At 32.0% G+C, this 12,587-nt stretch overlaps 2 protein-coding genes across 3 annotated transcripts in view; both read right to left on the bottom strand.

The window, feature by feature from the left end:
• The window catches only part of LOC126887394 (zinc finger protein 227-like), a 36,234-nt gene that overhangs the window by 13,132 nt on the left and 10,515 nt on the right, over positions 1-12,587 (bottom strand). The window lies entirely within an intron of this gene.
• Positions 3,599-6,167, bottom strand: LOC126887395 (uncharacterized). Of its 2 annotated transcripts, XM_050654904.1 has the most exons (3): positions 5,944-6,167; positions 5,595-5,720; positions 3,599-5,543 (listed from the first exon to the last, which is right to left on the bottom strand). In XM_050654904.1, the coding sequence occupies exons 2-3, from the start codon at positions 5,710-5,712 to the stop codon at positions 4,624-4,626; spliced, it is 1,038 nt and encodes a 345-aa protein (XP_050510861.1). In that variant the 5' UTR covers positions 5,713-5,720; positions 5,944-6,167; the 3' UTR covers positions 3,599-4,623. The 2 variants fall into 2 exon arrangements, with proteins under 2 accessions (XP_050510861.1, XP_050510862.1); XM_050654905.1 differs by having other exon boundaries at positions 3,599-5,720.

Below are 12,587 nucleotides of genomic sequence, written 5' to 3' on the forward strand. Positions count from 1 at the left end.
ATCGATGATTTTTTTAAATGGGAATAGGGGTCGTGTCATAGCTCATTTGAAAGTTAATTTAATTCTCTATTCAGCAATATAAACATTAACATAATTATTTATACAGGGTGTCCAAAAAAATTTTTTTGAATTAAATTTATTGACATAAAAGAAGAATCTGTGTAATTCATTTATTTCAAAATACATTTTACTGCTATCAGAAAACAGGAAAAATGTTTATTTGACAAATGAAAAATATTGTTTTTTGCAAATTCAATATTAAAGCAGCCACCCACCTGCCTCTTGGCAATCTGAGCATTTAATTTAAGCTAAAAACTAATTTGTTTTCAAATAAACATATTTTTCTGTTTTCTGAGAGCAGTAAAATGTATTTTGAATTAAATAAATTACACATATTCTTCTTTTTATGTCAATAAATTTAATTCAAAAAAAAGTTTTTTCGACACCCTGTATAAATAATTGTGTTAATGTTTATACTACTGAATAGAAAATTGAATTACCTTTCAAATGAGCTACCACACGACCCCTATTCTCATTTAAAAAAATCATTGATGACTTCCATCACGCCCAAATGGGTGACGTCACTAGTATGATATATATGCCAAAAAGTCGTAATTTAAAAATAAAAATCGTCCATTTTCGAGAAAATGAATTTATTCCAACGTTTACGTGGTCACTGTATATTACGTGTATGTACATATACATAAGTAGTATAGAACGTACGCAACGCGTATATAATATAGCTATAGCACTTCTTTTTGGATGGGGAAAAAGCATTGAGCTCATAATTTATATACTACTAGCTGACCCGGCAGACTTCGTACTGCCTCAATAGATAAAAACAAACTTTTGTATACAATAAACTTAAAATAAACAAAAGGAATTTGTAATTAATAAACAAAAAATGCTCGATGTAAATGAGGTTTTATTATTATTTTTAATTAATTACACATGATGTTTGAAATAATAAAGTTTAGTTAGAAGTAACGAAATAAAGTTTGTAGTGCAACAGTTACAATCTTAAATTTGTTTATCTTATAATGAATAATAACAGCTTTATTATATCTACATTCAAAACAACCCTCTATTTATGATTGGGTTCGGGGAGATTCCAAGTCTATAGGTGTTGATTAAATAAAATTAAATTCAATTAAAATTAAATAAAAAAGTACATGAAGTAAATTAAAATTAAATGAAATTGAATAAACGTAAATAAAAATAACTAAAACTGAATAAAATTAAATACAAATAAATATAATCATATTAACTTAAATACAATTAAATAAAGCTAAAAAAATTAAACAAAAATAATAAATAAATTAAAAAATAATAATAAAATTAAATAAAAGAAAATAAATAAAATACTTAAATTAAATAAAATTAAATAAAATTAAACAAAATGAATTAAAATTAAATAAAATTTTATAATTTGCTGCTTGTTCTTTTCGTGTGCTCAGAATTTTTCTCCTGCTTACGGTTCCGTTTAGAGATATTTTTTGAAAATTTCGCAAGATTATAAAATTCATATTTTGCCCAATTTGAGTCCCAAAGTTAAACTGTTCCACTTCTCTTCTATGAAATTTGTCGCTCGTTCTTCTTCTGTCCTCAGAATATTGCTACAGCTGGAGATATTGTATTTCGGACACCGATTGTGCTAGAGAAAAAAATTTAGTACGGTTTTGCTCGGAATTCACCAAGGAGTCTACCTACTTAATTTCATATTTTTCACGTCATTATTGTGAGAGTTACGGCGTCATGGGCAACCCCCTAATGACGTACGGGTATGAAATATAGACAGCAACCTACTCCCAGTCCAGTCCAATATACCTGCAAAATTTCATAAAAATCGGTCAAGTCGTTTCGGAGGAGTATGGTAACAAACACTGCGACCGGAGAATTTTTATATAGATGTAAAATATTTAAATGGCTATTAAAAAATAACGGTCTGAGATAGAAAATTGAAAATTTAGGATTATATGTATCTATTGCTTCTACATCTCATAAAAATAGTAAGAAACGGTTTTTCCAAAAATTAAAAAAATATATCAGGGGGGGGGGCAACCTCCCTTATAGATACTTACGTAATAGAAAATAGGGGTTGTACAGGGCAGCAATAAGTTATATTTCATGAATGAAATACCAGGACGTCACTTTTACTTTTCCTCCCTCGGGAGGAAAAATATTTTCCTCCCTAGGGAAGAAAAGTACAACTTTGCTCCCTACAATCAGGTCCGGAAAAGTATACTTTCGGTAGAGGTAGGTGGAAAAATATTTAAATGGCTATTAAAAAATAACGGTCTGAGATAGAAACTTGAAAATTTAGGATTGTATGTACCTTTTGCTTCTACATCTCATAAAAATAGTAAAGAACGGTTTTTCCAAAAATTAAAAAAATATACCAGGGGGGACAACCCCCCTTATGACGTACGCGTATGAAACTTCATATTATCCTATTCCCAGTCCGCTCGAATATACGTGTAAAATTTCATAAAAATCTGTTTAGTCGTTCTCGAGTTATAAATGGTGTAACTAACATGACTTTCTTTTATAATATATAGATAAGAAGTTTTCACTTCTGTCGGCACTCCCATGAGTGCTTTAATTCTTTTATTATTATTTTAGATTTTTCTTTAGTATTTACATATAGGTCTGGATCCCGCGTACCAAAAAAAGTTGATTAATAACAAGCTGAAAATTTGTTAATAGCTTAACAGTGTCTAGTCGGACAAGCTTTGATATATGGCAACATTGGAACAAGTTAAAAATTTGGAACGTCATACTACGAAAACGTCCCATGTATTTTGTCGGACAGAACTTCCAATTGATTTGTTACCATTTCATTAAACTCTCATGCAAAAATCGGACTGGTGTGTATTACCAACTAGGCATTTTAATGCGTGGAACACGAAAAACATGTCAAATGACAGAAATCATGTTGGTTAGTAATAGCAGTCTGATTTTTGCATAAGAGTTTAATGAAAGGGTAACAAATCAATTGGAAGTTCTGTAGGACAAAATACACTTCTTTAGGGACGTTATGCACTTTTTAGATGGGAAAAAGTATTGAATTAGCGACCGTCATTGCTTCGACGAAATAAATTTTTGAAGTAAGGGACCGTTCAAGTATTACGTAACGCAGGTGGGGGGGGGGGTAAAAATTGCGTTACGTAATACGTGAACGCCCCATTAAGGTGCGTTACGTAGGGGGGTCAAAAATCTTCAAAAACCGCGTTACGTAATACTTGAACACTCCCTAAACACTTCTTTAAGGACATTGTGCACTTTTCAAATGGAGAAAAGTATTGAATAGACGGCCGGAGTGTGACGTCACGGCCAACTGCGGCTATATTCACTGTGATTTTCACTTTCCAAACAAAGATTGTAAACACGTTGAAAAGTAAGGTTTTACCGAATCTCAAGACTTTTTAATTAGTATAAAATCTAAAAAAATATATAAAATCTAGAATTTCTAAAAATCAAATAAATTCTAACCTTAGGGGAAGTGCGGGTATTGCCGCCCACTTAAGCAATTTACTGAATTATTCCAAAACTACAGGTCTTGATAAAAAATGTCAACTGTCAAAATACAGTCATTTTATCTACTTCTAATTATTTAAGCCTTAAAGTATTCATTTATTTTATTTTGCGGAGTATGACATTTATTTTCACAAACCTACACTTGGGCGGAATTATCAGACTATGCGGGTAATAGCGCCCACTGATGGTATAATACCGCCCAGGGTTTACATTGTATAAAAATCAACATATATATATTTTTTATATAAAAAAACATTCAAAAAAATACTTAAGTAAAAAACATTTCAAACTACACTCTATTTGCAATAATCGCATATAAAACTTTTGTGATTATCGTAACCACTACATTCTTTATGCGCCCATTTATGGCAAACTCCGCATCTGTACCACATTTCCGATTTTCCATATTCGCCACAATAGATGCACCCTTCTTCTACGTCGCTGCTGGGATCATCGGAACTGTGGTCATTGCAAATCTCCATTTCATCGTGTAGGGATGAACCGCTTGAAGAACTATCATCGAAGACTTTCCTCGTAACACGTTTAATTTTTTTATTAACGTGTTTTACATTTTTTGAAAGTTTTTGCTTTTCTTTCTTTTGTATTTTTCTATTTTCTTTTTGCTCCAGTTCTATTTTTTCTGGAGTTGCCGTCAAAATCTTTGAAATGCCTAATTTTCTACCCCTGTTTTTTAATTTATTTTCAGTTATGACACACAATGGTGTCATTTCTTCAATCGATATATCTCCTTGTCTTTCATTTGTAATTCCTGATTTTGATGTTGAAGGAGTGACATCTGCATGAGCTTCGTTGGCTTTTGATGTACTTGGAATAACATTAGGTTCATTTGTTTCCAAGACTGCATCTTTTGAAGGCACTCGATTTGTTTCAGAGGTACAGGGAGTAAGTTCAGTTTCAGGAAGTTGTAGTTCAACAGCGGGAATATTAGAAAGGGTAGAAGGCAAAAAATCTTCGTCCGTGAAAATATTTGGTCTATATGGAACAATACCGCTTATTTCAAAGCCTTTTTGAGCTTTTTCCATGGTAGCTACACGAACGAATGCTCGATTCAAAATTTCAGATACATCAAATGGTGTTATTTTTTTGTGAACATTCATTTGAATAGGCAGATTTTAGCGGCCCAAAAAATGTCAAATCTAGTGGCTGTAGCTTATTGGACGTGTGGGGCGGAAACGATAACATAATGATCCCATTTTCACGGCAAAATTCATAAGCAGCTAAAGAACAATGACTGCTGTGATTATCTAGCAACAGCAATGCTGGGTTGTCGTTCGAAGTAGATGCGTGTTTATTAAAATGTTTAAGCCAAATCAAGAATAATTCTACAGTCATCCAGCCTTTGGCCGAGCATTCATATATGGCACCTAACGGTCCATTGCGTTTAAGCTGTTCCGACATTCGGATTCTAGGATAAATAAACATCGGAGGTATATATATCCCTGATGCACTTACTGAGCAGCACAGAGTTATATTTCGACCTCTCTCCCAACTTACAGCTTTTCCCAGTTGTTTGACACCTTTTGGAGCTACAATTTTGGATGGAACCTGCACCGTGGTAATGCCTGTCTCGTCAACATTAAATATGCGGCAGGCTTGAAAGTTATATTTTGTTAAAACTATATTTAAATTTTTGAAAAAAAGGCCTACACTTTCAGCATTAAAACCCGAAATTCTCCCTAAACTGGTTGCCTCGGGTTTCCTCAAACTAAGATTTGGATGCCGTTTTAAGAAAGCTTGAAGCCAGTCTTTACCGGCCATTTTTTTGTCATCGTTGAAGCAGTGTTTGATATTATTTTTAACCGCAAACTCGTAGACGATTTTTCGTAAATCAGTGGCCGTTAGACCATAGAACATCTTTGCCAAATAGATGCAGCGATCAGCCACTCGCTTTTCTTGTTCAGTGGAAAATATAGGATGACGACCTAGTTGTGCTGCACAAGCATTGTTTGTATTTAACCTATCTTTTAATGTAGAATATGGGATACCTGAAAAAAGAACATTAGAAAATGGATTAAAAAATAAAGATCATATATTACCAAACTCTCTTGCACTTTGCCTTTTCCCCTTTCCGCTTCTAACTGCATTTATAGCTTCCTGAAGCTGTTCTGCGCTCCATGTTGCCTTTTTCCGCGAATTCATCATTGTCTTTGGCATTCTTTATCCTAAATTAAAAATGTATAAATCAATGTATAATACCGCCCACTGGAGGGTAATGCCGCCCAAGTTGGGCGAAATTACCCGCCATCGCCATATTTCAAACAAAACAATTGTTAATCGTTATTTCTCAAAATATTGAAAGAAACTGTTTCGATTCATATATATAAGAGGACCGGTTACTAATTAATAAAAAAATCAATAAATTAAGTATAAAAATAAGTTACTCACAAATTATTTTCGAGCTCCTAAAAATTATAGTGGCACCACACAAAACACGTTGACTTCTCTGAAACAACTAAATATGCTTATGGCCGGCGACCTTGTTGCACGGTTCTCTCAGTAGTATCGTGGCGTCATTTCGATGTTGCCAAAGTTACTATTTCTCTATATTTAAGATATTTTATAGAGTGGGCGGTATTTGCCGCTGGGCGGTAATACCCGCAGTTCCCCTACTTCACCCATACATACATTTTATTGCTATTTATATAAAACATCATGCTTTATTATTTACACAACGTTGTAAAATTGTTGTTATTATTTACACAACGTTGTGTAAAAACAAATTATTTGTGGAAGATCCAAGCAGAGAATACATCAGGAAAATATATTCTGTGATCCAAGTATTTTGTTGTTAAAGATGTTCACAATTGTAAGCGTTCCATAACAATACATTATTAAAAAATCACTTTAACACCTTTCCTCTTTTCTCGATCGAGTATTAGTCTTTGTTGTACAAATAAATTATTACAATCACTGAATACATAGTTAGTGAAAAATTTATCACATTTATTAACTGAATTAATAATTTGCAGTTATAAAAATAACAGTTATCCAAGAACATTCAAAACCCATCTCTTTAAAATAATGATGACATTTTCAAGTAGAATGACATTCTAGTAATGTTTACATATCCATACCAGTGTGAATTTTACTACACGTAATTTGCCGTGTAAAGACAGAAAAAGTAGGGATACACGTAAAATATTTGCGAATTATGTACCCATAGCCTTAACAATACTTACATATTGCAAAAAACGGAAATATTCTCTGTAAAAACTGAAAAAATAATAAAAAATACAAATTTGACACACTAAACAACGTTTGTTTGGAAAGGTTTGGAAAAGTCTGATATGACATATGTCAATAAAAATTGACACTTGTACGTCATCACTCCGGCCGTCCATTAGCAACCGTCATCGCTTCGGCGAAATAAATTTTTGAAATGAAAAGTTCTTTAGGGACGTTGTGCACTTCTTAGATGGGGAAAAAGTAATAACTTAGCGACCGTCATCGCTTCGGCGAAATACATTTTTGAAGTGAAAACTTCTGTAGAAACGTTGTGCCCCTTTTAAATGGCGAAAAAGTATTGAATTAGCGACCGTCATTGCTTCGACGACAATAAATTTTTGAAATGAAAACTTCTTTAGGGACGTTTTGCCCTTTTGGATTGAGAAAAAGTATTGAATTAGCGACCGTCATTGCTTCGACGAAAATAAATTTTTGAAGTGAAAACTTCTTTAGGGACGTTGTGCCCTTTTTAGATGGGGAAAAAGTATTGAATTAGCGACCGTCATTGCTTCGACCAAATAATCTTTTGAAGTGAAAACTTCTTTAGGGACGTTTTGCCCTTTTTAGATGGTAAAACGACGTATTGAGTTAGCGACCGTCTTTGCCTCGAAGAAATAATTTTAGGGACGTTGTGCACTTTTTCGATGGGGAAAAAGTATTAAATTAGCGACCGTCATTGCATCAATGAAATAAATTTTGGAAGGGAAACTTTTTTAGGGACGTTATACACTTTTTAGATGGGGGAAAATTGTTGAAGAATTAGCGACCGTCATGGCTTCGGCGCAATCATCATCAATGGTGCTACAGCCCTATCAAAGAGCCTCGACCTTCCCAAGTCTATTACACCAGTCAGTCCTATCCACTGCCAACCGTTGCCAGTTTGCTGCGACTATTTTTCTCCATTCCTCATCTACACCATCCTTCCATCTAAGTTTTGGCCTACCCCTATTTCTACTTCCCACAGGTTGTAACATAAGGATTCTTCTAGGAGGGTTGTTATGATGTGATCTTGCTAGATGTCCTGCCCATCTTAGTCTTCCTATTCTTATAAGAGATACTACGTCGTTACCGCCAAATATATGTTTATATCTGTGGTATACCTCGTAGTTGTACCTCCTCCTCCAAATACCATTTTCACAGATACAACCGAATTACCGAATATGCCTCTCAGGATCCTTCGTTCAAATATAAGCAGAAGGTTTTCATCTGCCTTAGAGATGGTCCATGTCTCCGATCCATATGTCAACACTGGTTGTATAAGGCAAAAATAAAAATTTTTTAAGGCGCTCCAGCGAAATAAATTTTTGAAATAAAAATTTCTTGAGAAACGTGCACTTTTTGGATCGGGAAAAAGTATTGAATTAGCGACCGTCATTGATTCAGCGAAATAAATTTTTGAAGTGAAAACTTTTTTAGGAACGTTGTGCACTTTTTAGATGGGGAAAAAGTATTAATTACCGACCGTCATTGCTTCGACGAAATAAATTTTTGAAGTGAACACTTCTTTAGGGACCTTGTGAACTTTTTAGATGGGGAAAAAGTATTGAGTTTGCAACCGTCATCACTTTGGCGAACTAAATTTCGTATGTGTATACAGGGTGATTGATTAGTAGGGTAAAGCTCAATAGCTCCGCTATAGTAATAGATAGCAATAAAAGTTAATAACAAAAATTTTAGCCACCTTTGAGCTTCACATTACAAAATTAGTTAGAATGTTACAGGGTGTTTGATAACACAGTGGCAGACTTAACTTATGTTTTTTTAAATGGAACACCCTATATTTTATTTTATATTCGAAATCCTGTTAACTTCTCCATCACAAAAATATAAAGGTTTGTAATGTTATACAGGGTATTTACAAAGTTATAAACAATTTTGTATGAAAATCGTAACAAGTTGAACTCCCTGTATAAATAAAAATAAGCACAACAGCAATGGTTTATTAATGCCATATTTTTTTATTTATTGTCAAAATTTTTAAGAATTATTGATATTGCTAATTTTCTTTATATCAAATACAGGGTGAGTCAAAACGCAAGTACATTATTTTCTCAGTAATGTTAAATGGAACACCCTATATTTTATATCATTATTGAAAAGTAACATTAGCGTACTTTAATTTTTATATAACATTCCCTATGCCCAAATTTATTAGTTTTCGAGATATTTTCATTTTTCAGAGCAAATTATTTTCGGTGTTTAAAGGACATCGCACACATCTTATGGAAAATATAATGTCACTCAAATTCAATAAAATTTATACCAATAGATTCGTTTTAAATTAACGATCAAATCTTATCATTGCGCCAACTCTCTATTTTCAAAAATAAGAGCAGAAATTGATATAAATAAATCTGAAATCAAATGGGTAGGTACATAAGTTAGAGAGAGAAAAAATATTTTAAAATACCCAGATTTTCGGTACTCCATAAATCAGCGGATTAGTTTCACTAATCCGCTTAGGCCCAGCGGGATTTAAGCTGTTATGAATAGCACTCAGAGCAATAATGATTGTAAACTAACATTTTATGGACTCCAAAAATGTGATTTCGATAAACTTTAATTGCAATTTGCGCCGTAATTAATCATAATTAAGAGTTGGCACAATGATAAGAATTGATCGTTATATTAAAACAAATCTAATCGTATAAATTTTATTAATTTGAGTGACATTATATTTTCCGTAAGATGTGTGCGATATCCTTTATCTAAATTTTAAGTAAGCCATGACTGAATTGACAATTGAAGATTACCGATTATCAATCCGGTAATCAATGTAACACTGTAGCAAATAAAGAAATAAAAATAATTTATTAGTAATACATTTTACAAACAAACACAACCACTACATGCAACATTTTTGAAATTAGTAATAAATTTTACAAAAAAACACACAAACACAAAATACAATATTTTGTGAAGACAATTAAACACTACTTTTGTATGTAAATGTAACAATGTAACAAATAAAGAACGAAACATAATTTATCAGTAATACATTTTGCAAAAAAACATGTTTGAAAAAATTAGAAGCTACTTTTAATAAAATATTTTTAATATTTAATTACATAAGATGTTCAAAATTATCTACTAACACATTTATGTACACCTAAAAACGATCATTGAATGAGCTACTTACTCTACGGAGCATTTGTAAATTAACTCATCGAAATACACTTTGTATTCTATTTTTCATCTCATCTCTTGTTGTTGGAGGTATTTTATAAACTTCATTATTAAAGTAACCCCAAAAAATCAGTCCAGTTTATTAAATTCTGGTGATTTGGGTGGCCACGCTACTGGTCCATTGAAAAATGAAAATATCTCGAAAATTAATAAATTTAGACATAGGGAATGTTATCTAAAAATTAAAGTACAGTAATGGTACGTTTCAATAGTGATATAAAATACAGGGTGTTCCATTTAAAATTACTGTGAAAATAATGTACTTGTGTTTTGACTCACCCTGTATTTGATATAAAGAAAATTAGCTATATCGATCATTCTTGAAAATTTTGACAATACGTTAAAAAATATGGCATTAATAAACCATTGTTGTTTTGCTTATTTTTATTTATACAGGGAGTTGAACTTGTTAAGATTTTCATATAAAATTGGTTATAACTTTGTAAATACCCTGTATAACATAACAAACCTTTATATTTTTGTGATGGAGAAGTTAACAGGATTTCGAATATAAAATAAAATATACGGTGTTCCATTTAAAAAAACATAAATTTGGTCTGCCACTGTGTTATCAACACCCTGTAACATTCTAACTAATTTTGTAATGTGAAGCTCAAAGGTGGCTAAAATTTTTGTTATTAACTTTTATTGCTATCTATTACTATAGCGGAGCTATTGAGCTTTACCCTACTAAACAATCACCCTGTATATTATGTACTGCAATCACCGGTTAACTTGGCGACAGAATACGCACAACATCACAGAGACTGAAGACCATCCCCTAAGCCACTTTGCAATTTTGGGTTCGCCAAGTTAACTGGCGATGACTATATATGTATACATAAATAGCATAGAACGTACGCAACGCATATATAATATAGGTATAGCACTTCTTTTTGGATGGGGAAAAAGAATTGAGCTCGTAATTTAGATACTATAAGAAGTTTTCACTTCTGTCGACTTTCCCATGAGTGCTTTAATTTTTTTTTCATACAGAATTACCCATTAAAGTTTGTCGCACTTATTTAGAAACACCCTGTACTGATGAAGAAAGAACGTTGCTAGATATTAAAGTACCTAACTTTTTTATTATCCAACATAAGCGAATGAATCAAAAAACAAAATGTTAAGAAAGTCTAAGGCTACAGTTAAGTTTTAATTTCAATATTTTATATACGTTATACCTAATATTCAACAGGGTGTCCCAAACTTTGAGAAAAAAACACACTATCATTGTTACACCCGGTATACAATGACACTTATTGTTTAGCAACAATATTATTACATCGATATTCTTGAAGAATAAAGCTATAACATTATAAAAATCACTAAAATCGGTCAACAGGTTTAGGAAATACAAGACATAAAAAATGTCCCATTTTTAAGGTGGTTGCGTTAATTTTGATGCTTAGTGTAATTTCGAATTTTCAAATTGTAAAATATAATTCTTCAGTGTATGTGCTAAAAAGCGTTTCTATCATAATATCGAGATCAGGAATTGTTTTTTCATCGAAACACTTTAAAAATTTTTTGGAACTTCTGTCCCAGTGACTGACTTTTAATTAATTTTATTAATATTTTATAAGAGGGGGCATCCATAAACTACGTCGTAAAAAATTTGGACTTTTTAATACCCTCCCCCCCTTCCGTCGTAATTCGTCGGTTACAGACGAACCCCCCCCCCCCCCATGTCGACGTCGTCATTGCAGTACACGACCCCCTTTCAGTGATTTAAAAAAATTCAATGTTATTTCTGTTTTTTTTAATCAACCTTGAAACTTTATTTGCGAATGTATCACAACAAGAACAATTAAGGGGGTAGGCGCAAAATCTTGGTCCAATGCTATTTAAATGCATTCTTTTTTCGAATCCTGAGAAATCTAATAAATATATTTGAAGAATGTAAACGCAGAATGAAAGATTACATTATTACCGAGGGCTGAAAGTCCCTTAGAATAAACAAAAGGTTTCTTTTGAATGAAATTTTTGAACTTAAAAATCAGACTAAATATTTTTTTTATCCCTGTAACTTATTAAAATAAACATTATAAATGTTTTCAGAAACTTTTGGTCCTCGGTAATAATGTAATCTCTCAATCTGCGTTTAAATTTTTCAAAAATTTTTATTAGTTTTCTGAGCATTCGAAAAAAATGAATGCATTTAAATAGCATTGGATCAAGATTTTGCTTATAAATCTTCTCTAAGTATAAATACGACTTACTACTAAATATAACACAATATTTTATTTCCATTCATTCTTTCAGAACTATTTTTCCACACACAGTATGCAGCACATAAATAAACTAACAATTGAATATTGTTTGCTTCCAAACATTTTTCTGTATATAGAAGCGCTTGTTTAAACTCAAAGAACAATGTCTTACTGTTTGTTGTCCTGTGCTAAACTTTTGCAAAAGTGCTACCTAATATTATTTTAATGTGACTGTGACTGATAAATACGAAATTTATGTGATAAAAGTATCTATAAGAGAATTCTTTTTAATTTTAACAAAGGTGTATTTATTCGTAAACGTTTTGTTTTATTTTCAATTTCATTTCAAAAACTATAGGTACGTTTTTATATGAATATCTGATACTTTAATGCTGGTAAAAGCTA

The sequence above is a fragment of the Diabrotica virgifera genome, chromosome 6 (genome assembly GCF_917563875.1).
Source record: "Diabrotica virgifera virgifera chromosome 6, PGI_DIABVI_V3a".
Taxonomy (NCBI): Eukaryota; Metazoa; Arthropoda; class Insecta; order Coleoptera; family Chrysomelidae; genus Diabrotica; species Diabrotica virgifera.